Here is a 27,479-nt window from a genome sequence, read left to right on the forward strand (position 1 = left end):
CTGTTTGTATCCTGCCTGTTACCCTGCATCGTTGTTGGCCTGTTTGTATCCTGCCTGTTACCCTGCATCGTTGTTGGCCTGCCTGTTTGTATCCTGCCTGTTACCCTGCACCGTTGTTGGCCTGCCTGTTACCCTGCACCGTTGTTGGCCTGTTTGTGGCCTGCCTGTTACCCTGCACCGTTGTTGGCCTGTTTGTGGCCTGCCTGTTACCCTGCACCGTTGTTGGCCTGTTTGTGGCCTGCCTGTTACCCTGCACCGTTGTTGGCCTGCCTGTTACCCTGCACCGTTGTTGGCCTGCCTGTTACCCTGCACCGTTGTTGGCCTGTTTGTATCCTGCCTGTTACCCTGCACCGTTGTTGGCCTGCCTGTTACCCTGCATCGTTGTTGGCCAGCCTGTTACCCTGCATCGTTGTTGGCCTGCCTGTTACCCTGCACCGTTGTTGGCCTGCCTGTTACCCTGCACCGTTGTTGGCCTGTTTGTGGCCTGCCTGTTACCCTGCACCGTTGTTGGCCTGTTTGTGGCCTGCCTGTTACCCTGCACCGTTGTTGGCCTGTTTGTGGCCTGCCTGTTACCCTGCACCGTTGTTGGCCTGTTTGTGGCCTGCCTGTTACCCTGCACCGTTGTTGGCCTGTTTGTATCCTGCCTGTTACCCTGCACCGTTGTTGGCCTGCCTGTTACCCTGCACCGTTGTTGGCCTGTTTGTATCCTGCCTGTTACCCTGCATCGTTGTTGGCCTGTTTGTGGCCTGCCTGTTACCCTGCACCGTTGTTGGCCTGTTTGTATCCTGCCTGTTACCCTGCACCGTTGTTGGCCTGCCTGTTACCCTGCACCGTTGTTGGCCTGTTTGTATCCTGCCTGTTACCCTGCATCGTTGTTGGCCTGTTTGTATCCTGCCTGTTACCCTGCACCGTTGTTGGCCTGCCTGTTACCCTGCAGCGTTGTTGGCCTGTTTGTGGCCTGCCTGTTACCCTGCACCGTTGTGGCCTGTTTGTGGCCTGCCTGTTACCCTGCATCGTTGTTGGCCTGTTTGTATCCTGCCTGTTACCCTGCATCGTTGTTGGCCTGCCTGTTACCCTGCATCGTTGTTGGCCTGTTTGTATCCTGCCTGTTACCCTGCACCGTTGTTGGCCTGTTTGTATCCTGCCTGTTGTACTGCACCGTTGTGGCCTGTTTGTGGCCTGCCTGTTACCCTGCATCGTTGTTGGCCTGTTTGTATCCTGCCTGTTACCCTGCACCGTTGTTGGCCTGTTTGTATCCTGCATGTTGTACTGCACCGTTGTTGGCCTGTTTGTATCCTGCCTGTTGTACTGCACCGTTGTTGGCCTGTTTGTATCCTGCCTGTTACCCTGCATCGTTGTGGCCTGTTTGTATCCTGCCTGTTACCCTGCACCGTTCTCCTTCAAACTCTCATCAATGACTTGTTTTCGCCCACTGGCCTGCCGCTGACTGGATGTTGTTTTGTTTGTTGCCACCGTTCTCGATAAACCATTGACACTGTCGTGCGTGAAAAGCCCAGGACGCCGGACGTTTCCCGAGATACCGAAACCGGCGCAACCTGGCACCGACGATCGTACCACGCTCAAAGTGGCTTAAGTCGTTTTTCCCCGTTCTAACGTTCGATCGAACAGTACCTGAATGTCTCGATGCCTGTCTGGCCTGCTTTATAGAGCAAGCCACGGCCACCTGAATCACAGTCTTTAGGAGCGAACCATTTTCGTGAACAGGGTGATGTTCCTAATTTACTGGCCACTGAGTTATGTTACCATTTCAATGTGATCCATTAACCCCCCCCCCCCCCCAATTTATTTATTTATTATGTCCACTGTTCTGTGAATGTCCCACAAAATCATTCCCTTGTCCCACATTGGTGCTCTCTAGATGTGGTCCCCCTAATTCCACCAGTGGAAACATTGCTACTCCAACATGTTAACACCATCTTTTCAAACGTGATGAAAAACATAATTCCAACCTCACATGTGAACTTGCAATTCCACATGTGAAAGTGACATTTTCACATGTCGAAGATTTCGTACATGTGAAACTGCTTGTTTGATTTTCAATTAGAAAAAAATATGACATGTTTTTTTCTAAGGACACAAGGATGATATGACTGTGTGTGTGTGTGTGTGTGTGTGTGTGTGTGTGTGTGTGTGTGTGTGTGTGTGTGTGTGTGTGTGTGTGTGTGCGTGTGCGTGTGCGTGTGCGTGTGCGTGTGCGTGTGTGTTAGTCGTACGTTCATGTCAGATGGGAACTCGTCCTTCTTCCCCAGGCCGGTGGCAGCAGCGATATTCCCCATGGCTCCACCAGCAAGGTCCTTCGCTGCATCATCACACACACACACCCACATTATTAATTCACACACACACATTAACATACACACACACACACATATTATTAGCACACACACCAAATGCACACATGTCCTAGTTTGTCCTAGTTTGTCTCTAAGGCCTTACATATCTTTACCAGTCTAGTCCTGTCTAATCCTGTTTGGTTCGATATCCTAGTTTGTCTCTAAGGCATTATATATCTTTACCAGTCTAATCCTGTTTGGTTCGATGTCCTAGTTTGTCTCTAAGGCATTATATATCTTTACCAGTCTAATCCTGTCTAATCCTGTTTGGTTCGATGTCCTAGTTTGTCTCTAAGGCATTATATATCTTTACCAGTCTAATCCTGTTTAATCCTGTTTGGTTCAATGTCCTAGTTTGTCTCTAAGGCATTATGTATCTTTACCAGTCTAATCCTGTCTAATCCTGTTTGGTTCGATGTCCTAGTTTGTCTCTAAGGCATTATGTATCTTTACCAGTCTAATCCTGTCTAATCCTGTTTGGTTCGATGTCCTAGTTTGTCTCTAAGGCATTATGTATCTTTACCAGTCTAATCCTGTCTAATCATGTTTGGTTCGATGTCCTAGTTTGTCTCTAAGGCATTATGTATCTTTACCAGTCTAATCCTGTCTAATCCTGTTTGGTTCGATGTCCTAGTTTGTCTCTAAGGCATTATATATCTTTACCAGTCTCATCCTGTCTAATCCTGTTTGGTTCGATGTCCTAGTTTGTCTCTAAGGCCTTATATATCTTTACCAGTCTAATCATGTTTGGTTCGATGTCCTAGTTTGTCTCTAAGGCATTATATATCTTTACCAGTCTAATCCTGTCTAATCCTGTTTGGTTTGTGCACCAGACTCCTATTATCTGATCCAGGCTAACCTGATTGTGACTTGGAGTCTAACTATCTTACTAAAGACTCAACAGGGATGTCAACATCTGAACTAAAGCCTTAACAGTAAAGAGTAATCGTACCTGAACCAACACCGTCTTTGGCCTTGGTGCCTGAAAAGGGAGAACAAGACATCTGTTACTAGATTACGATGCTACATTACACCTCCATTATGACGTATCATGTGTTACCACATTACAATGCTACATTACCCCTCCATTATCACGCATCATGTGACACCACATTGCAATGCTACATTACCCCTCCATTATCATGCATCATGTTACCACATTACAATGCTACATTACCCCTCCATTATCATGCATCATGCGTTACCACATTACAATGCTACATTACCCCTCCATTATCATGCATCATGTGTTACCAGATTACAATGCTACATTACCCCACCATTATCATGCATCATGTGTTACCAGATTACAATGCTACATTACCCCACCATTATCATGCATCATGTGTTACCAGATTACAATGCTACATTACCCCACCATTATCATGCATCATGTGTTACCAGATTACAATGCTACATTACCCCACCATTATCATGCATCATGTGTTACCAGATTACAATGCTACATTACCCCACCATTATCATGCATCATGTGTTACCAGATTACAATGCTACATTACCCCACCATTATCATGCATCATGTGTTACCAGATTACAATGCTACACTACCCCACCATTATCATGCATCATGTGTTACCAGATTACAATGCTACATTACCCCACCATTATCATGCATCATGTGTTACCAGATTACAATGCTACATTACCCCACCATTATCATGCATCATGTGTTACCAGATTACAATGCTACATTACCCCACCATTATCATGCATCATGTGTTACCAGATTACAATGCTACATTACCCCACCATTATCATGCATCATGTGTTACCAGATTACAATGCTACATTACCCCACCATTATCATGCATCATGTGTTACCAGATTACAATGCTACATTACCCCTCTATTATCATGCATCATGTGTTACCAGATTACAATGCTACATTACCCCACCATTATCATGCATCATGTGTTACTACCTTCCAGATCCTATGTTTTCATCCATAATGATAATTATCTCAATAGCGTTACCAACACATTCCTCTTTAATACACACACAGTAAATGAGGCATTGCCGTATAAACAAACATCTTCACATACTATATTATCCGTTTCTACGTTCCACTACAACCAGACCATTTCCAGGTGAAATAAGTCCCATGCGAGTGTATAGCCACAGCAAACAGCAGGTTTATTAATCCCAGACGTTGGGATCTGCACTCTCCTTATCTTCCTCTGGGAATTCACTGAGGTCTGCCTAGTCTGCCCTCTCACACACACACACACACACACACACACACACACACACACACACACACACACACACACACACACACACACACACACACACACACACACACACACACACACACACACACACACACACACACACACACACACACACACACACACACACACACACAGACAGACAGACAGACAGACAGACAGACAGACAGACAGACAGACAGACAGACAGACAGACAGACAGACAGACAGACAGACAGACAGACAGATAGATGGTGGTGATAGCCTAGCTAGACATCTGGGGTAATTGGATCTTATCTCACTGGAGGCGTCAGGGCCTGAAATAGAGACTAGGGATATGAACATATCTGGTCTCTCTCTGTCTGGATCTCTGTCTGTCTGTCTGTCTGATCTCTGTCTGTCTGTCTGTCTGTCTGATCTCTGTCTGTCTGTCTGTCTGATCTCTGTCTGTCTGTCTGTCTGATCTCTGTCTGTCTGTCTGATCTCTGTCTGTCTGTCTGTCTGATCTCTGTCTGTCTGTCTGTCTGTCTGATCTCTGTCTGTCTGTCTGTCTGTCTGATCTCTGTCTGTCTGTCTGATCTCTGTCTGTCTGTCTGATCTCTGTCTGTCTGTCTGTCTGATCTCTGTCTGTCTGTCTGTCTGATCTCTGTCTGTCTGTCTGTCTGTCTGTCTGTCTGATCTCTGTCTGTCTGTCTGATCTCTGTCTGTCTGTCTGTCTGTCTGTCTGATCTCTGTCTGTCTGTCTGATCTCTGTCTGTCTGTCTGTCTGTCTGTCTGTCTGTCTGTCTGATCTCTGTCTGTCTGTCTGATCTCTGTCTGTCTGTCTGATCTCTGTCTGTCTGTCTGATCTCTGTCTGTCTGTCTGTCTGTCTGTCTGTCTGATCTCTGTCTGTCTGTCTGATCTCTGTCTGTCTGTCTGATCTCTGTCTGTCTGTCTGTCTGTCTGATCTCTGTCTGTCTGTCTGTCTGTCTGTCTGTCTGTCTGTCTGTCTGTCTGTCTGATCTCTGTCTGTCTGTCTGTCTGTCTGTCTGTCTGTCTGTCTGTCTGTCTGATCTCTGTCTGTCTGTCTGTCTGTCTGTCTGTCTGTCTGTCTGTCTGTTCTTGTCCTCATCATAACCCATAAAACAGTACCAGGCCCAGGGGTGGTGGTGCTAGGGGTGGTGGTGCTGGGTGGGGGGGGGTGCTGGGGGGGCTGGGGCTGGGGGTGGTGGTGCTGGGGAGGGTGGGGCTGGGGGTGGTGGTGCTGGGGAGGGTGGGGCTGGGGGTGGTGATGCTGGGGGTGGTGGTGCTGGGGGTGGTGGTGCTGAAGGTGGTGGTGCTGGGGGTGGTGCTGGGGGGGCTGGGGGTGGTGGTGCTGGAGGTGGTGGGGCTGGGGGTGGTGCTGGGGGGGCTGGGGGTGGTGGTGCTGGAGGTGGTGGTGCTGGGGGTGGTGCTGGGGGGGCTGGGGGTGGTGGTGCTGGAGGTGGTGGTGCTGGGGGTGGTGCTAGGGGTTGTGAGGCTGGGGGTGGTGAGGCTGGGGGTGGTGGTGCTGGAGGTGGTGGTGCTGGGGGTGGTGCTGGGGGGGCTGGGGGTGGTGGTGCTGGAGGTGGTGGTGCTGGGGGTGGTGCTAGGGGTTGTGAGGCTGGGGGTGGTGAGAATGGGGGTGGTGGTGCTGGGGGTGGTGGTGCTGGGGAGGGTGGGGGTGGAGTGGTGAGGCTGGGGGGGGGGGGGTGCTGAGGAGGGTGGGGGTGGAGTGGTGAGGCGGGGGGGGGGGGGGTGCTGAGGAGGGTGGGGGTGCGGGGGGGTGGTTTTGGAATATACAAAGCTCCCTGACTGTCTAGCTTTCATTTAGGAGATTATTAGCGAGATGTCCTAGTTTGTCTCTAAGGCCTTATATATCTTTACCAGTCTAATCCTGTTTGGTTCGATGTCCTAGTTTGTCTCTAAGGCCTTATATATCTTTACCAGTCTAATCCTGTTTGGTTCGATGTCCTAGTTTGTCTCTAAGGCCTTATATATCTTTACCAGTCTAATCCTGTTTGGTTCGATGTCCTAGTTTGTCTCTAAGGCCTTATATATCTTTACCAGTCTCATCCTGTTTGGTTCGATGTCCTAGTTTGTCTCTAAGGCCTTATATATCTTTACCAGTCTCATCCTGTTTGGTTCGATGTCCTAGTTTGTCTCTAAGGCCTTATATATCTTTACCAGTCTAATCCTGTTTGGTTCGATGTCCTAGTTCGTCTCTAAGGCCTTATATATCTTTACCAGTCTAATCCTGTTTGGTTCGATGTCCTAGTTTGTCTCTAAGGCCTTATATATCTTTACCAGTCTAATCCTGTTTGGTTCGATGTCCTAGTTTGTCTCTAAGGCCTTATATATCTTTACCAGTCTAATCCTGTTTGGTTCGATGTCCTAGTTTGTCTCTAAGGCCTTATATATCTTTACCAGTCTAATCCTGTTTGGTTCGATGTCCTAGTTTGTCTCTAAGGCCTTATATATCTTTACCAGTCTAATCCTGTTTGGTTCGATGTCCTAGTTTGTCTCTAAGGCCTTATATATCTTTACCAGTCTAATCCTGTTTGGTTCGATGTCCTAGTTTGTCTCTAAGGCCTTATATATATTTACCAGTCTAATCCTGTTTGGTTCGATGTCCTAGTTTGTCTCTAAGGCCTTATATATCTTTACCAGTCTAATCCTGTTTGGTTCGATGTCCTAGTTTGTCTCTAAGGCCTTATATATCTTTACCAGTCTAATCCTGTTTGGTTCGATGTCCTAGTTTGTCTCTAAGGCCTTATATATCTTTACCAGTCTAATCCTGTTTGGTTTGATGTCCTAGTTTGTCTCTAAGGCCTTATATATCTTTACCAGTCTAATCCTGTTTGGTTCGATGTCCTAGTTTGTCTCTAAGGCCTTATATATCTTTACCAGTCTAATCCTGTTTGGTTCGATGTCCTAGTTTGTCTCTAAGGCCTTATATATCTTTACCAGTCTCATCCTGTTTGGTTCGATGTCCTAGTTTGTCTCTAAGGCCTTATATATCTTTACCAGTCTCATCCTGTTTGGTTCGATGTCCTAGTTTGTCTCTAAGGCCTTATATATCTTTACCAGTCTAATCCTGTTTGGTTCGATGTCCTAGTTTGTCTCTAAGGCCTTATATATCTTTACCAGTCTAATCCTGTTTGGTTCGATGTCCTAGTTTGTCTCTAAGGCCTTATATATCTTTACCAGTCTAATCCTGTTTGGTTCGATGTCCTAGTTTGTCTCTAAGGCCTTATATATCTTTACCAGTCTAATCCTGTTTGGTTCGATGTCCTAGTTTGTCTCTAAGGCCTTATATATCTTTACCAGTCTAATCGAGTTTGGTTCGATGTCCTAGTTTGTCTCTAAGGCCTTATATATCTTTACCAGTCTAATCCTGTTTGGTTCGATGTCCTAGTTTGTCTCTAAGGCCTTATATATCTTTACCAGTCTAATCCTGTTTGGTTCGATGTCCTAGTTTGTCTCTAAGGCCTTATATATCTTTACCAGTCTAATCCTGTTTGGTTCAATGTCCTAGTTTGTCTCTAAGGCCTTATATATCTTTACCAGTCTAATCCTGTCTAATCCTGTTTGGTTCGATGTCCTAGTTTGTCTCTAAGGCCTTATATATCTTTACCAGTCTAATCCTGTTTGGTTCGATGTCCTAGTTTGTCTCTAAGGCCTTATATATCTTTACCAGTCTAATCCTGTTTGGTTCGATGTCCTAGTTTGTCTCTAAGGCCTTATATATCTTTACCAGTCTCATCCTGTTTGGTTCGATGTCCTAGTTTGTCTCTAAGGCCTTATATATCTTTACCAGTCTCATCCTGTTTGGTTCGATGTCCTAGTTTGTCTCTAAGGCCTTATATATCTTTACCAGTCTCATCCTGTTTGGTTCGATGTCCTAGTTTGTCTCTAAGGCCTTATATATCTTTACCAGTCTCATCCTGTTTGGTTCGATGTCCTAGTTTGTCTCTAAGGCCTTATATATCTTTACCAGTCTCATCCTGTTTGGTTCGATGTCCTAGTTTGTCTCTAAGGCCTTATATATCTTTACCAGTCTCATCCTGTTTGGTTCGATGTCCTAGTTTGTCTCTAAGGCCTTATATATCTTTACCAGTCTAATCCTGTTTGGTTCGATGTCCTAGTTTGTCTCTAAGGCCTTATATATCTTTACCAGTCTAATCCTGTTTGGTTCGATGTCCTAGTTTGTCTCTAAGGCCTTATATATCTTTACCAGTCTAATCCTGTTTGGTTCGATGTCCTAGTTTGTCTCTAAGGCCTTATATATCTTTACCAGTCTAATCCTGTTTGGTTCGATGTCCTAGTTTGTCTCTAAGGCCTTATATATCTTTACCAGTCTAATCGAGTTTGGTTCGATGTCCTAGTTTGTCTCTAAGGCCTTATATATCTTTACCAGTCTAATCCTGTTTGGTTCGATGTCCTAGTTTGTCTCTAAGGCCTTATATATCTTTACCAGTCTAATCCTGTTTGGTTCGATGTCCTAGTTTGTCTCTAAGGCCTTATATATCTTTACCAGTCTAATCCTGTTTGGTTCGATGTCCTAGTTTGTCTCTAAGGCCTTATATATCTTTACCAGTCTAATCCTGTTTGGTTCGATGTCCTAGTTTGTCTCTAAGGCCTTATATATCTTTACCAGTCTAATCCTGTTTGGTTCGATGTCCTAGTTTGTCTCTAAGGCCTTATATATCTTTACCAGTCTAATCCTGTTTGGTTCGATGTCCTAGTTTGTCTCTAAGGCCTTATATATCTTTACCAGTCTAATCCTGTTTGGTTCGATGTCCTAGTTTGTCTCTAAGGCCTTATATATCTTTACCAGTCTAATCCTGTTTGGTTCGATGTCCTAGTTTGTCTCTAAGGCCTTATATATCTTTACCAGTCTAATCCTGTTTGGTTCGATGTCCTAGTTTGTCTCTAAGGCCTTATATATCTTTACCAGGCTAATCCTGTTTGGTTCGATGTCCTAGTTTGTCTCTAAGGCCTTATATATCTTTACCAGTCTAATCCTGTTTGGTTCGATGTCCTAGTTTGTCTCTAAGGCCTTATATATCTTTACCAGTCTAATCCTGTTTGGTTCGATGTCCTAGTTTGTCTCTAAGGCCTTATATATCTTTACCAGTCTAATCCTGTTTGGTTCGATGTCCTAGTTTGTCTCTAAGGCCTTATATATCTTTACCAGTCTAATCCTGTTTGGTTCGATGTCCTAGTTTGTCTCTAAGGCCTTATATATCTTTACCAGTCTAATCCTGTTTGGTTCGATGTCCTAGTTTGTCTCTAAGGCCTTATATATCTTTACCAGTCTAATCCTGTTTGGTTCGATGTCCTAGTTTGTCTCTAAGGCCTTATATATCTTTACCAGTCTAATCCTGTCTAATCCTGTTTGGTTCGATGTCCTAGTTTGTCTCTAAGGCCTTATATATCTTTACCAGTCTAATCCTGTTTGGTTCGATGTCCTAGTTTGTCTCTAAGGCCTTATATATCTTTACCAGTCTAATCCTGTTTGGTTCGATGTCCTAGTTTGTCTCTAAGGCCTTATATATCTTTACCAGTCTAATCCTGTTTGGTTCGATGTCCTAGTTTGTCTCTAAGGCCTTATATATCTTTACCAGTCTAATCCTGTTTGGTTCGATGTCCTAGTTTGTCTCTAAGGCCTTATATATCTTTACCAGTCTAATCCTGTTTGGTTCGATGTCCTAGTTTGTCTCTAAGGCCTTATATATCTTTACCAGTCTAATCCTGTTTGGTTCGATGTCCTAGTTTGTCTCTAAGGCCTTATATATCTTTACCAGTCTAATCCTGTTTGGTTCGATGTCCTAGTTTGTCTCTAAGGCCTTATATATCTTTACCAGTCTAATCCTGTTTGGTTCGATGTCCTAGTTTGTCTCTAAGGCCTTATATATCTTTACCAGTCTCATCCTGTTTGGTTCGATGTCCTAGTTTGTCTCTAAGGCCTTATATATCTTTACCAGTCTAATCCTGTTTGGTTCGATGTCCTAGTTTGTCTCTAAGGCCTTATATATCTTTACCAGTCTAATCCTGTTTGGTTCGATGTCCTAGTTTGTCTCTAAGGCCTTATATATCTTTACCAGTCTAATCCTGTTTGGTTCGATGTCCTAGTTTGTCTCTAAGGCCTTATATATCTTTACCAGTCTAATCCTGTTTGGTTCGATGTCCTAGTTTGTCTCTAAGGCCTTATATATCTTTACCAGTCTAATCCTGTTTGGTTCGATGTTCTAGTTTGTCTCTAAGGCCTTATATATCTTTACCAGTCTAATCCTGTTTGGTTCGATGTCCTAGTTTGTCTCTAAGGCCTTATATATCTTTACCAGTCTAATCCTGTCTGGTTCGATGTCCTAGTTTGTCTCTAAGGCCTTATATATCTTTACCAGTCTAATCCTGTTTGGTTCGATGTCCTAGTTTGTCTCTAAGGCCTTATATATCTTTACCAGTCTAATCCTGTCTAATCCTGTTTGGTTCGATGTCCTAGTTTGTCTCTAAGGCCTTATATATCTTTACCAGTCTAATCCTGTTTGGTTCGATGTCCTAGTTTGTCTCTAAGGCCTTATATATCTTTACCAGTCTAATCCTGTTTGGTTCGATGTCCTAGTTTGTCTCTAAGGCCTTATATATCTTTACCAGTCTAATCCTGTTTGGTTCGATGTCCTAGTTTGTCTCTAAGGCCTTATATATCTTTACCAGTCTAATCCTGTTTGGTTCGATGTCCTAGTTTGTCTCTAAGGCCTTATATATCTTTACCAGTCTAATCCTGTTTGGTTCGATGTCCTAGTTTGTCTCTAAGGCCTTATATATCTTTACCAGTCTAATCCTGTTTGGTTCGATGTCCTAGTTTGTCTCTAAGGCCTTATATATCTTTACCAGTCTAATCCTGTTTGGTTCGATGTCCTAGTTTGTCTCTAAGGCCTTATATATCTTTACCAGTCTAATCCTGTTTGGTTCGATGTCCTAGTTTGTCTCTAAGGCCTTATATATCTTTACCAGTCTAATCCTGTTTGGTTCGATGTCCTAGTTTGTCTCTAAGGCCTTATATATCTTTACCAGTCTAATCCTGTTTGGTTCGATGTCCTAGTTTGTCTCTAAGGCCTTATATATCTTTACCAGTCTAATCCTGTTTGGTTCGATGTCCTAGTTTGTCTCTAAGGCCTTATATATCTTTACCAGTCTAATCCTGTTTGGTTCGATGTCCTAGTTTGTCTCTAAGGCCTTATATATCTTTACCAGTCTCATCCTGTTTGGTTCGATGTCCTAGTTTGTCTCTAAGGCCTTATATATCTTTACCAGTCTCATCCTGTTTGGTTCGATGTCCTAGTTTGTCTCTAAGGCCTTATATATCTTTACCAGTCTCAGCCTGTTTGGTTCGATGTCCTAGTTTGTCTCTAAGGCCTTATATATCTTTACCAGTCTCATCCTGTTTGGTTCGATGTCCTAGTTTGTCTCTAAGGCCTTATATATCTTTACCAGTCTCATCCTGTTTGGTTCGATGTCCTAGTTTGTCTCTAAGGCCTTATATATCTTTACCAGTCTAATCCTGTTTGGTTCGATGTCCTAGTTTGTCTCTAAGGCCTTATATATCTTTACCAGTCTAATCCTGTTTGGTTCGATGTCCTAGTTTGTCTCTAAGGCCTTATATATCTTTACCAGTCTAATCCTGTTTGGTTCGATGTCCTAGTTTGTCTCTAAGGCCTTATATATCTTTGCCAGTCTAATCCTGTTTGGTTCGATGTCCTAGTTTGTCTCTAAGGCCTTATATATCTTTACCAGTCTAATCCTGTTTGGTTCGATGTCCTAGTTTGTCTCTAAGGCCTTATATATCTTTACCAGTCTAATCCTGTTTGGTTCGATGTTCTAGTTTGTCTCTAAGGCCTTATATATCTTTACCAGTCTAATCCTGTTTGGTTCGATGTCCTAGTTTGTCTCTAAGGCCTTATATATCTTTACCAGTCTAATCCTGTTTGGTTCGATGTCCTAGTTTGTCTCTAAGGCCTTATATATCTTTACCAGTCTAATCCTGTTTGGTTCGATGTCCTAGTTTGTCTCTAAGGCCTTATATATCTTTACCAGTCTAATCCTGTTTGGTTCGATGTCCTAGTTTGTCTCTAAGGCCTTATATATCTTTACCAGTCTAATCCTGTTTGGTTCGATGTCCTAGTTTGTCTCTAAGGCCTTATATATCTTTACCAGTCTAATCCTGTCTAATCCTGTTTGGTTCGATGTCCTAGTTTGTCTCTAAGGCCTTATATATCTTTACCAGTCTAATCCTGTTTGGTTCGATGTCCTAGTTTGTCTCTAAGGCCTTATATATCTTTACCAGTCTAATCCTGTCTAATCCTGTTTGGTTCGATGTCCTAGTTTGTCTCTAAGGCCTTATATATCTTTACCAGTCTAATCCTGTTTGGTTCGATGTCCTAGTTTGTCTCTAAGGCCTTATATATCTTTACCAGTCTAATCCTGTCTAATCCTGTTTGGTTCGATGTCCTAGTTTGTCTCTAAGGCCTTATATATCTTTACCAGTCTAATCCTGTTTGGTTCGATGTCCTAGTTTGTCTCTAAGGCCTTATATATCTTTACCAGTCTAATCCTGTTTGGTTCGATGTCCTAGTTTGTCTCTAAGGCCTTATATATCTTTACCAGTCTAATCCTGTTTGGTTCGATGTCCTAGTTTGTCTCTAAGGCCTTATATATCTTTACCAGTCTAATCCTGTTTGGTTCGATGTCCTAGTTTGTCTCTAAGGCCTTATATATCTTTACCAGTCTAATCCTGTTTGGTTCGATGTCCTAGTTTGTCTCTAAGGCCTTATATATCTTTACCAGTCTAATCCTGTTTGGTTCGATGTCCTAGTTTGTCTCTAAGGCCTTATATATCTTTACCAGTCTAATCCTGTTTGGTTCGATGTCCTAGTTTGTCTCTAAGGCATTATATATCTTTACCAGTCTAATCCTGTCTAATCCTGTTTGGTTCAATCTCCTAGTTTGTCTCTAAGGCCTTATATATCTTTACCAGTCTAATCCTGTTTGATTCGATGTCCTAGTTTGTCTCTAAGGCATTATATATCTTTACCAGTCTAATTCTGTCTAATCCTGTTCTAGTTTTTCTCTGTCATGACCACTGACCTATCATGACCCCTGACCTAACTGTCATGACTCCTGACCTAACTATCATGACCCCTGACCAAACTATCATGACCCCTGATCTAACTATCATGACCCCTGACCAAACTATCATGACCCCTGACCAAACTATCATGACCCCTGACCAAACTATCATGACCCCTGACCTAACTATCATGACCCCTGACCTAACTATCATGACCCCTGACCAAACTATCATGACCCCTGACCTAACTATCATGACCCCTGATCTAACTATCATGACGCCTGATCTAACTATCATGACCCCTGATCTAACTATCATGACCCCTGACCTAACTATCATGACTCCTGACCTAACTATCATGACCCCTGATCTAACTATCATGACCCCTGATCTAACTATCATGACCCCTGACCTAACTATCATGACTCCTGACCTAACTATCATGACCCCTGATCTAACTATCATGACCCCTGATCTAACTATCATGACCCCTGACCTAACTATCATGACCCCTGATCTAACTATCATGACCCCTGATCTAACTATCATGACCCCTGATCTAACTATCATGACCCCTGACCTAACTATCATGACCCCTGATCTAACTATCATGACCCCTGACCTAACTATCATGACCCCTGACCTAACTATCATGACCCCTGATCTAACTATCATGACCCCTGACCTAACTATCATGACCCCTGATCTAACTATCATGACCCCTGACCTATCATGGCCACTGCCTATCACGACCCCTGATCTAACTATCATGACCCCTGATCTAACTATCATGACCCCTGATCTAACTATCATGACCCCTGACCTAGCTATCATGTATAGCTTTCATTTCAGTGAATATAAGCGATCTGGACACAGTCAAGAAACTGTATGAATGTATGTCCATTATCATTTCTATTTGGTTTTATCCATTTTTAAGTATATTGAGTTCATTACCCTCCACTCCATCCACCTACACTGAGTGGACAAAACATTAAGAACACCTTCTTAGTATTGAGTTGCAACCGGCCCTTTTGGCTCTCAGAACAGCCTCAATTCGTTGGGGCCCGTACTCTACAAGTTGTCAAAAGCGTTCCACAGGGATGCTGGCCCATGTTGATTACAATGCTTCCCACTGTTGTGGGAAGTTGGCTGGATGTCCTTTGGGTGGTGGACCATTCTTGATACACACGGGGAAACTGTTGAGCGTGAAAAACCCAGCAGCGCTGCAGTTCTTGACACAAACCGGTGCGCCTGGCACCTACTACCATATCCCGTTCAAAGGCACTTAAATATTTTGTCTTGCCTATTCACCCTTTGAATGACACACATACACAATCCATGTCTCAATTGTCTCAATGCTTAAATATACTTATTTAACCCGTCTCCTCCCCTTCATCTACACTGATTGAAGTGGATTTAACAAGTGACATCAAAAAGGCATCATAACTGTATACTCTATACACACTGCAGGTAAAGCCTATTCTACGCACATCTCTGTTAGCAGCTAATTAGTCTGCACTGTAGAAGGAACCATAAAGGTCTGTAACTGTCCCTCTGGTCGCCTGGAGACAGCCTCTCACTGTGTCCCTGACATAAAGGCCTGTAACTGTCCCTCTGTTGCCCTGGAGACAGCCTATCACTGTGTCCCTGACATAAAGGCCTGTAACTGTCCCTCTGTTGCCCTGGAGACAGCCTCTCACTGTGTCCAAAACATAAAGGCCTGTAACTGTCCCTCTGTTGCCCTGGAGACAGCCTCTCACTGTGTCCCTGACATAAAGGCCTGTAACTGTCCCTCTGTTGCCCTGGAGACAGCCTATCACTGTGTCCCTGACATAAAGGCCTGTAACTGTTCCTCTGTTGCCCTGGAGACAGCCTATCACTGTGTCCCTGACATAAAGGCCTGTAACTGTCCCTCTGTTGCCCTGGAGACAGCCTCTCACTGTGTCCCTGACATAAAGGCATGTAACTGTCCCTCTGTTGCCCTGGAGACAGCCTCTCACTGTGTCCCTGACATAAAGGCCTGTAACTGTCCTTCTGGTCCCCTGGAGACAGCCTCTCACTGTGTCCCTGACATAAAGGCCTGTAACTGTCCCTCTGTTGCCCTGGAGACAGACTCTCACTGTGTCCCTGACATAAAGGCATGTAACTGTCCTTCTGGTCCCCTGGAGACAGCCTCTCACTGTGTCCCTGACATAAAGGCCTGTAACTGTCATTCTGGTCCCCTGGAGACAGCCTCTCACTGTGTCCCTGACATAAAGGCCTGTAACTGTCCTTCTGGTCCCCTGGAGACAGCCTATCACTGTGTCCCTGACATAAAGACCTGTAACTGTCCTTCTGGTCCCCTGGAGACAGCCTCTCACTGTGTCCCTGACATAAAGGCCTGTAACTGTCCTTCTGGTCCCCTGGAGACAGCCTCTCACTATGTCCCTGACATAAAGGCCTGTAACTGTCCTTCTGGTCCCCTGGAGACAGCCTCTCACTATGTCCCTGACATAAAGGCCTGTAACTGTCCTTCTGGTCCCCTGGAGACAGCCTCTCACTGTGTCCCTGACATAAAGGTCTGTAACTGTCCTTCTGGTCCCCTGGAGACAGCCTCTCACTGTGTCCCTGACATAAAGGCCTGTAACTGTCCCTCTGGTCCCCTGGAGACAGCCTATCACTGTGTCCCTGACATAAAGGTCTGTAACTGTCCCTCTGTTGCCCTGGAGACAGCATCTCACTGTGTCCCTGACATAAAGGTCTGTAACTGTCCCTCTGGTCCCCTGGAGACAGCCTATCACTGTGTCCCTGACATAAAGGCCTGTAACTGTCCTTCTGTTGCCCTGGAGACAGCCTCTCACTGTGTCCCTGACATAAAGGCCTGTAACTGTCCTTCTGGTCCCCTGGAGACAGCCTTTCACTGTGTCCCTGACATAAAGGCCTGTAACTGTCCTTCTGGTCCACTGGTGACAGCATCTCACTGTGTCCCTGACATAAAGGTCTGTAACTGTCCCTCTGTTGCCCTGGAGACAGCCTATCACTGTGTCCCTGACATAAAGGCCTGTAACTGTCCTTCTGGTCCCCTGGAGACAGCCTATCACTGTGTCCCTGACATAAAGGCCTGTAACTGTCCTTCTGGTCCCCTGGAGACAGCCTCTCACTGTGTCCCTGACATAAAGGCCTGTAACTGTCCCTCTGTTGCCCTGGAGACAGCCTCTCACTGTGTCCCTGACATAAAGGCCTGTAACTGTCCTTCTGGTCCCCTGGAGACAGCCTCTCACTGTGTCCCTGACATAAAGGCATGTAACTGTCCCTCTGGTGCCCTGGAGACAGACTCTCACTGTGTCCCTGACTCACAAGCTGTCACCATACAATACACCCAATACAGTGACATAAGGCATGCTGTCCTCACCCATACTCCCCCCTCCCTCCCCTCTACCCCCCCCCCCATCCTCACCTCTTGTTCCAGTTCCTCACCCCACCTCCTCTAACCTTTCGTTAAGCACCTCACCCCTCCTCCTCTCACCATTGGTTTAGTTCCTTACTCCTCCTCCTCTCACATTTGGTTCAGTACCTCCCCCCTCCTCCTTCTCCATCCTCTCACCCCTTCTGCTCAACCCCTAGCTCTAATACCTCCCCTCTACCTCCACCCCTCTCCTCACCCCTTGTTCAGTTCCTCCCCCCTCCTCCCTCCTCTCCCCTCTCCTCTCTCCCCTCTCACCTCCCCCCTCCCTCCACCCCGTATATAATGGCGACAGGGCCTATAAAATGGAGACAGGGCCTATAGAATGGAGACAGGGTCTATAGAATGGAGACAGGGCCTATAGAATGGAGACAGGGCCTATAGAATGGAGACAGGGTCTATAGAATGGAGACAGGGCCTATAAAATGGAGACAGGGCCTATAGAATGGAGACAGGGCCTATAGAATGGAGACAGGGCCAATAGAATGGAGACAGGGCATATAGAATGGAGACAGGGCATATAGAATGGAGACAGGGCCTATAGAATGGAGACAGGGCCTATAGAATGGAGACAGGGCCTATAGAATGGAGACAGGGCCTATATAATGGAGACAGGGTCTATAGAATGGAGACAGGGCCTATAGAATGGAGACAGGGCATATAGAATGGAGACAGGGTCTATAGAATGGAGACAGGGCATATAGAATGGAGACAGGGTCTATAGAATGGAGACAGGGCCTATAGAATGGAGACAGGGCCTATAGAATGGAGACAGGGCCTATAGAATGGAGACAGGGCCTATAGAATGAAGACAGGGCATATAGAATGGACACAGGGCATGTAGAATGGAGACAGGGCCTATAGAATGGAGACAGGGCCTATAGAATGGAGACAGGGCGTATAGAATGGAGACAGGGCATATAGAATGGAGACAGGGTCTATAGAATGGAGACAGGGCCTATAGAATGGAGACAGGGTCTATAGAATGGAGACAGGGTCTATAGAATGGAGACAGGGCCTATATAATGGAGACAGGGTCTATAGAATGGAGACAGGGCCTATAGAATGGAGACAGGGCCTATAGAATGGAGACAGGGCCTATAGAATGGAGACAGGGCCTATAGAATGGAGACAGGGCCTATAGAATGGAGACAGGGCCTATAGAATGGAGACAGGGTCTATAGAATGGAGACAGGGCCTATAGAATGGAGACAGGGCCTATAGAATGGAGACAGGGTCTATAGAATGGAGACAGGGCCTATAGAATGGAGACAGGGCCTATATAATGGAGACAGGGCCTATAGAATGGAGACAGGGTCTATAGAATGGAGACAGGGCCTATAGAATGGAGACAGGGCCTATAGAATGGAGACAGGGCCTATAGAATGGAGACAGGGCCTATAGAATGGAGACAGGGCCTATAGAATGGAGACAGGGCCTATAGAATGGAGACAGGGCCTATAGAATGGAGACAGGGCCTATAGAATGGAGACAGGGCCTATATAATGGAGACAGGGCCTATAATTATACAAGTATGTAATAAGGCACTAAAGTAATACTGTGAAAAAAACACAGGACATTATTTTTGCCAAAATGCAAAGCCTTATGTTTGGGCCAAATCCAACAGAGCCCTCGGGGTTCTCTATGGTGTAATAGGTCAGAGCGTGACTGGGGGGTTTCTAGGTATTATATTTCTATGTTGGTGTATGTATATGGTTCCCAATTGGAGGCAGCGGATGATCGTTACCTCTAATTGGGGATCATACTCAGTGTGGTCCTTTCCCCACCTGCGTTGTGGGATATTGTTTTGTTTAGTCTTTATGTGCGGTACGTACTGCACGTTCGCTTATTTATTTGTTGTTTGAAGTCTCACCTTAATAAATATGTGGAACTCTACGCACGCTGCGCCTTGGTCGACTAATTTCTACAACGAACGTGACAGATAGAACCCTACACAGAGGGGTTTTAGATAGAACCCTACACAGAGGGGTTTTAGATAGAACCCTACACATAGGGGTATTAGATAGAACCCTCACAGAGGGGTTTTAGATAGAACCCTACACAGAGGGGTTTTAGATAGAACCCTACACAGAGGGGTTTTAGATAGAACCCTACACAGAGGTTTTGTTAGATAGAACCCTACACAGAGGTTTGGTTAGATAGAACCCTACACAGAGGTTTTGTTAGATAGAACCCCACACAGAGGGGTTTTAGATAGAACCCTACACAGAGGGGTTTTAGATAGAACCCTACACAGAGGGGTTTTAGATAGAACCCTACACAGAGGTTTTGTTAGATAGAACCCTACACAGAGGTTTGGTTAGATAGAACCCTACACAGAGGTTTTGTTAGATAGAACCCTACACAGAGGGGTTTTAGATAGAACCCTACACAGAGGGGTTTTAGATAGAACCCTACACAGAGGGTTTTTGGATAGAACCCTACACATAGGGGTTTTAGATAGAACCCTACACATAGGGGTTTCAGATAGAACCCTACACAGAGGGGTTTTAGATATAACCCTACACAGAGGGGTTTTAGATAGGAGCTTACACAGAGGTTTTGTTAGATAGAACCCCACACAGAGGTTTTTTTTATAGAACCCTACACAGAGGGTTTTCAGATAGAACCCTACACAGAGGGGTTTTAGATAGAACCCCACACAGAGGGGTTTTAGATAGAACCCTACACAGAGGAGTTTTAGATAGAACCCTACCCAGAGAGGTTTTAGATAGAACCCTACACAGAGGGGTTTTAGATAGAACCCTACACAGAGGGGTTTTAGATAGAACCATACACAGAGGTGTTTTAGATAGAACCCTACACAGAGGAGTTTTAGATAGAACCCTACACAGAGGGGTTTTAGATAGAACCATACACAGAGGTGTTTTAGATAGAACCCTACACAGAGGTTTTGTTAGATAGAACTCTACACAGAGGGGTTTTAGATAGAACCCTACACAGAGGGGTTTTAGATAGAACCCTACACAGAGGGGTTTTAGATAGAACCCTACACAGAGGGGTTTTAGATAGAACCCTACACAGAGGAGTTTTAGATAGAACCCTACACAGAGGGGTTTTAGATAGAACCCTACACAGAGGAGTTTCAGATAGAACCCTACACAGAGGTTATGTTAGATATAACCCTACACATAGGGGTTTCAGATAGAACCCTACACAGAGGGGTTTTAGATAGAACCCTACAGAGAGGTTTTTTAGATAGAACCCTATAAAAGAGGGTTTTTAGATAGAACCCTACACAGAGGGGTTTTAGATTGGACCCTACACAGAGGGGTTTTACATAGAACCCTACACAGAGGTTTTTTAGATAGAACCCTACACAGAGGGGTTTTAGATAGAACCCTACACAGAGGGTTTTCAGATAGAACCCTACACAGAGGGGTTTCAGATAGAACCATACACAGAGGGGTTTTAGATAGAACCCTACACAGAGGGGTTTTAGATAGAACCCTACACAGAGGGGTTTTAGATAGAACTCTACACAGAGGGGTTTTAGATAGAACCCTACACAGAGTTTATTTTAGATCGAACCCTACACAGAGGGGTTTTAGATAGAACCCTACACAGAGGTGTTTCAGATAGAACCCTACACAGAGGGGTTTTAGATAGAACCCTACACAGAGGGTTTTTAGATGAACCCTACACAGAGGGGTTTTAGATAGAACCCTACACAGAGGTGTTTCAGATAGAACCCTACACAGTGGGGTTTTAGATAGAACCCTACACATAGTTTTTTTAGATACAACCCTACACAGAGGGTTTTGTTAGATAGAACCCTACACATAGGGTTTTTAGATATAACCCTACACAGAGGGTTTTTAGATAGAACCCTACACAGAGGGTTTTTAGATGAACCCTACACAGAGGGGTTTTTAGATAGAACCCTACACAGAGGTGTTTCAGATAGAACCCTACACAGAGGGGTTTTAGATAGAACCCTACACAGAGTTAATTTTAGATAGAACCCTACACAGAGGGGTTTTAGATAGAACCCTACACAGAGGGGTTTTAGATAGAACCCTACACAGAGGGGTTTTAGATAGAACCCTACACCGAGGGGTTTTAGATAGAACCCTACACAGAGGGGTTTTAGATAGAACCCTACACAGAGGGGTTTTAGATGGAACTCTACACAGAGGGGTTTTAGATAGAACCCTACACAGAGGGGTTTTAGATAGAACCCTACACAGAGGGTTTTTAGATAGAACCCTACACAGAGGGGTTTTAGATAGAACTCTACACAGAGGGGTTTTAGATAGAACCCTACACAGAGGGTTTTTAGATAGAACCCTACACAGAGGGGTTTCAGATAGAACCCTACACAGAGGGGTTTCAGATAGAACCCTACACAGAGGGGATTTAGATAGAACCCTACACAGAGGGGTTTCAGATAGAACCCTACACAGAGGTTTCAGATAGAACCCTACACAGAGGGGTTTTAGATAGAACCCTACACGGAGGGGTTTTAGATAGAACCCTACACAGAGGGGTTTCAGATAGAACCCTACACAGAGGGGTTTTAGATAGAACCCTACACGGAGGGGTTTTAGATAGAACCCTACACAGAGGGGTTTTAGATAGAACCCTACACAGAGGTTTTGTTAGATAGAACCCCACACAGAGGGTTTTTAGATAGAACCCTACACAGAGGGTTTTTAGATAGAACCCTACACAGAGGGGTTTTAGATAGAACCCTACACAGAGGGGTTTTAGATAGAACCCTACACAGAGGGGTTTCAGATAGAACCCTACACAGAGGGTTTTTAGATAGAACCAAAAATGATTGCTCTATGGGGACAAACCGAAGAACTCCGTATCGTTCAACTTAGCACCATAATCACCATGACTTTGTCAACTGGGACAATATTGATCAATTGATTAATACATTGATTCACTGATGTACCTTCTACAATTTGGCATGTTCAGTCAGGCACACACCTCAGCAAACCATTCTTTGTTATTTACAACATCTGAATCCCCTTGTACAGATATAACGTCAGTGACGTCATTATTGAATACACACTATACAGACAAAGTATGTGGACACGCCTTGAAATTAGTGGATTCGACTATTTCAGCCACACCCGTTGCTGACAGGTCTATAAAATCGAGCACACAGCCGCGCAATTTCCATAGACAAACATTGGCAGTAGAATGGCCTTACTGAAGAGCTCAGTGACTTTCAACATAGCACCGTCATAGGATGCCATCTTTCCAACAAGTCGGTCCGTCAAATTTCTGCCCTGCTAGAGCTGCCCCGGTCAGCTGTAAGCTCTGTTATTGTGAGTGGAAACGTCTAGGAGAAACAACGGCTCAGCCGCGAAGTGGTAGAGAACAGAGAACAGTACCAAGCTAAGAGAACAGTACCGCCAAGTGCTGTCCTCAGTTGCAACACTCACTACCAAACTGTCTCTGGAAGCAACATCAGCACAAGAACTGTTCGTTGGGAGCTTCATGAAATGGGTTTCCATGGCTGAGCAGCCTAAGATCACCATGTGCAATGGCAAGCGTCGGCTGGAGTGATGTAAAGCTCACCGCCATTGGACTCTGGAGCAGTGGAAATGCGTTCTCTGGTTTGATGAATCACGCTTCACCATCTGGCAGTCCAATAGACAAATCTGGGTTTGGTGGATGACAGGAGAATGCTACCTGCCCGAATGCATAGTGCCAACTGTAAAGTTTGGTGGAAGAGAAATAATGGTCTGGGGCTGTTTTTCATGGTTCGGGCTAGGCCCCTTAGTTCCAGTGAAGTGAAATCTTAACGGTACAGAATACAATGACATTCTAGATGATTCTGTGCTTCCAACTTTGTGGCAACAGTTTGGGGAACGCCCTTTCCTGTTTCAGCATGACAATGCCCCCGTGCACAACGCAAGGTCCATACAGAAATGGTTTGACGAGATCGCTGTGGAAGAACTTCACTCGCCTGCGCAGAGCCCTGACCTCAACCCCATCGAACACTACGAGCCAGGCCTAATCGCACAACATCAGTGCCCGACCTCATTAATGCCCTTTGTGGCTGAATGAAAGCAAGACCCCACAGCACTATTCAAACATCTAGTGGAAAGCCTTCCCAGAAAAGTAGAGGCTATTATAGCAGCAAAGGGTACTGCAAACTCCATATTAATGTCCAAGATTTTGAAATGAGATGTTTGACGAGCAGGTGTCCACATACTTTTGGTCATGTTGTGTATCTGTGAGCACATATTTCCCCTGTACATTATATCCATATAATAATGCCCTGCATATAATGGAGACTGCCACTGCCAACCACCTACTTCCATTCATTCATAGTGCCCAATCCACAGGAACCTACAGAATGAACCCATAGTAGCCTACAGAATGAACCAATAGTAGCCTACAGAATGAACCCACAGTAACCTACAGAATGAACCCATAGTAGCCTACAGAATGAACCCACAGTAACATACAGAATGAACCCACAGTAACCTATAGAATGAACCCACAGTAACCTACAGAATGAACCCACAGTAGCCTACAGAATGAACCAATAGTAGCCTACTGAATGAACCCATAGCAGCCTACAGAATGAACCCACAGTAGCCTGCAGAATGAACTCATAGTAGCCTACTGAATGAACCCACAGTAACCTACAGAATGAACCCAAAGTAGCCTACTGAATGAACCAATAGTAGACTACTGAATGAACCAATAGTAGCCTACAGAATGAACCAATAGAAGACTGCGGAATGTTCCCATAGCAGCCTACAGAATGAACCCACAGTAACCTACAGAATGAACACATGGTAGCTTACAGAATGAACCAATAGTAGCCAACAGAATCAATCCAAAGTAGCCTGTAGTAGCTTGCAGAATGAACCCACAGTAGCCTACAGAATGAACCCATTGTAGTCTGCAGTATCCTACAGAATGAACAAATAGCACAAAGAAAATGCCATTTTGGCATTGAGGAATCAATGATGCTTCACTACTACAGGCTTCAAAGAGAAGCCATAACATCCTTTTAAAGAAGATCCCAAAAAAGACCCACCCATTTTCCAACCAATCAAGGAAAAGTACATTATCTCTGGACATATAGCGTCGCTTCACGAGGCATTCTATATGTCAGCGGTCTCAACGCTCATTGGTTGCTGCAGCCATTCAAGCAATCTCTGCTGTACACGACTCGCTCGCTTGGCAGGCGCTCGTGATATGCATGCATTACATTGAAGCCATGGATATCACAGGGACCGGATAATCCAAATCAGATTGCTTTCGTTCTAACGTTTCTAAAGATCGGGTCTTACCGATAAACATGGCTCCTTCCTTGGTCTTCTCCGCGGCCAGCGCGGCTCCCTCTTTAGTCTTCTCCGCGGCCATAGCCATGCCGTCTTTAGCTTTGGACAACCCTTTCATGAACACATCCATCTCGACCCTGGCTCTGGTGAGATGCAAAGAACCAAGAATCACCTTCCATGTAGTCTATTGTCAGCCTATAGTCGTATACCCTAGTAATGTGGTAGGCCTAGTACTAGTCACATGCTAACGGCTACCCATATCGACTTCAAATGTTTTTTTTAAAAACAACACTGTCCATGGTCCTGAAACAGAGCATTTTAATGAATTATTCGGCATGGTCCTGGAGAGAAGGGAATGAGATCCATTACAGTAGTTTATCATGCGTTGCTATACACAATTATGTGGTACAATTATGTGGTATTAATTACATGGTAATTAATGATTATTTTGACGGATCGATTGCTCTGCATAGAGTTGAACCAGGAAGTATCATTACTATGTATGTATTCGAGGCCCTGCCGTAGTTATATAGCCTACATGGTGATGGATAGCAATTCCCGAAGAGTAACTGTCCATGGTGCTGAAATAGTCTGTTTCAATTGTGTATTCTGAACGATTTTTATTCCATACGGCTCGGGTTATGGACTGTTGTTGACAGATGAGTGACAGATAATAATAGTTTAACACATGTACTGAACTAAAATATAAACACAACATGCAATATTTTTCCAATTTTTTTTACTGAGGTACAGGTCATATAAGGAAATCAGTCAATTGAAATAAATTCATTAGGCCCTAATCTATGGATTTTACATGACCTGGGCAGGGTTGCAGCCATGGGTGGGCGTGCGAGGAGATAAGCCTACCCACTTTTGGGTCAGGCCCAGCCAATCAAAATGAGTTTTTCCACTACAAAAGGGCTTTACTACAGACAGAAATTCTCCTCAGTTTCATCCGTTGTCCGGGTGACTGGTCTCAGAGGATCCCCCAGGTGAAGAAGGAGGTCCCGGGCTGGCGTGTTTTCATGTGGTCTGCAGTTGTGAGGCCGGTTGGACTCACTGCCAAATTCTCTAGAAAGACGTTGAAGGCGACTTAAGGTAGAGAAATGAACGTTAAATTCTCTGGCAACAGCTCTGGTGGACGTTCCTGCAGTCACAGCATGCCAATTGCACGCTTCCTTAAAACTCGAGACATCTGTGGCATTGTGCTGTGTGACAAAATTGCACATTTAAAGTGACCTTTTACTGTCCCCAGCACAAGGTGCACTTGTGTAACGGTCATGCTGTTTAATCATCTTCTTGATATGCCACTCCTGTCAGGTGGATGGATTATCTTGGCAAAGGAGAAATACTCACTAATAGTGATGTAAACACATTTGTGCACAGAATGTGACAGAACGTTTTCTGGGATCTTTTAATTCAGCTCATCAAACGTGGGATCAACACTTTGCATGTTGCGTTTATATTTTTTGGTCAGTATAGCTTTCACTGTTTCCCCTTTTTCTGTTTATTTTTTTTCCTTTCTAATACCATAGCTGTCACTTTGTGTCTAGGCTGTCATTTAAAGCGATGACGGAAGAATGGGGATGGATAGAAGCAACGCCCTCCCTGCCGTTTCACCATAGGCTGCGATAGCCAAACCCTCCGCCATAAGACCAGCAATTATAGTAAATTCATTATTCACTCAACCGTCTAACGCGTTTTTGTTTCCTTCTCTCATTCTCCCTACCCTTTCTACAATGGCATGAAATATTCAGAGAGAGAGAGAGAGAGAGAGAGAGAGAGAGAGAGAGAGAGAGAGAGAGAGAGAGAGAGAGAGAGAGAGAGAGAGAGAGAGAGAGAGAGAGACAACATTTTTCAATGAAATGGTTAAATGTGCACGCGCTCATTAATTATTACTCACTGGTAATATTACTCTCAATGGCGACGCGATCTGAGGACAAGACAGGAAGTTGCCTTTGAAATAGCGCCTATCTGATGTACTTCTATCCTATTTAAACAAGCGTGTAATATAGTCTAGCCCTACTACTATATGTGGGGGAAGGGGAGGGAGAAAAAAAACTTGATGCACGAATTTTTCTCATCACGGTCACCAAGGAGAATATATATTTTGTCAATTAATATGTATATGTCTACAGGGTAGAGTTCGACATAAAACAAATATTTCGATTTTAAAAAACGATTTAATCAATAATTTCGACGTGTTAATATTATAATAATTATTAGGCTACTATACCTTATAGAGAACGGTCATTCAAGGAAATTATGTGTCGAGTACAATTTTCTCATTAAATGCAACAATTGCTCTTTCTGCCTTTCATTAAACGGATTGAATTCAACGTGTTTGTTATCTTTAATTTACATATTTTTACACTTCTCAGTTACATAATACACACACATATTTGTAGCCTTAAATTATGTTTTCTCTCTATCCCTATAACAACGTCCTGTTAAAATGTCGATATGTTTTCCATACAACCTCTAACCCGTTGTTTCTTTCTATCGACGCCAGACACAAATATCACAGAAAGCATCATGAAATCCACATATAAAAAAAATCCTCTTACCTTTTTACAAATATGACTTGTTTCCTCAAGGTTCCACTGCCCAGTTGATTCAAATAGCGCCTGAACAGGAGCTGCTCTCACAGACTGATCGCTAGGTAGGAGGCTTTTCCTCGGGATACTCTGTCTGTCGACCAATAGGGAGCGTCCGAACACGTATCCCCCTTTTCATTGATCATTCCAACAGCACCAGCTGGGCTTTCTGTCTAACAGTTAACAGCTACGTGTCGTGGATGGTCGGACTGACGGGGAGAATGGGAAAATAAGCTTTGCTTTAATTCAAGAGAGCTCACCGTCTAGGCTTACCCTATTTTCTGCTCAATTTGAGTCTCTTGTTGTCTACCACCATTGTGGAGCACTTCTGAAGACTATATCTCTGCCATTTCCCCGTGCCCAGTCCATTGTCATAGGCTACACTATGTACACTATGTAATGATGCTAATGGAGGAACGTGTATACAACAGCTAGCTGAATCATTT

The 27,479-nt window shown here is 44.3% G+C and overlaps 1 protein-coding gene across 3 annotated transcripts in view; it reads right to left on the reverse strand.

Annotated features, from left to right (window-relative positions):
* LOC129827326 (beta-synuclein-like) overlaps window positions 1-27,138 on the reverse strand; it is a 106,232-nt gene extending 79,094 nt beyond the window's left edge. Inside the window, exons 1-4 of one of the 3 annotated variants that reach the window (XM_055888073.1) lie at window positions 27,004-27,138; window positions 24,446-24,579; window positions 3,307-3,336; window positions 2,235-2,320 (exon numbers count right to left, since the gene is read on the reverse strand). In XM_055888073.1, the coding sequence (XP_055744048.1) occupies window positions 2,235-2,320; window positions 3,307-3,336; window positions 24,446-24,566 (237 nt within the window). In that variant the 5' untranslated portion in view covers window positions 24,567-24,579; window positions 27,004-27,138. The remainder of the gene's footprint in view (window positions 1-2,234; window positions 2,321-3,306; window positions 3,337-24,445; window positions 24,580-27,003) is intronic. The other 2 variants (XM_055888072.1, XM_055888074.1) reach the window with 2 other exon arrangements.
* Window positions 27,139-27,479: the final 341 nt, after the last annotated feature.

This window comes from Salvelinus fontinalis, chromosome 29 (genome assembly GCF_029448725.1).
Source record: "Salvelinus fontinalis isolate EN_2023a chromosome 29, ASM2944872v1, whole genome shotgun sequence".
Lineage (NCBI taxonomy): Eukaryota > Metazoa > Chordata > Actinopteri > Salmoniformes > Salmonidae > Salvelinus > Salvelinus fontinalis.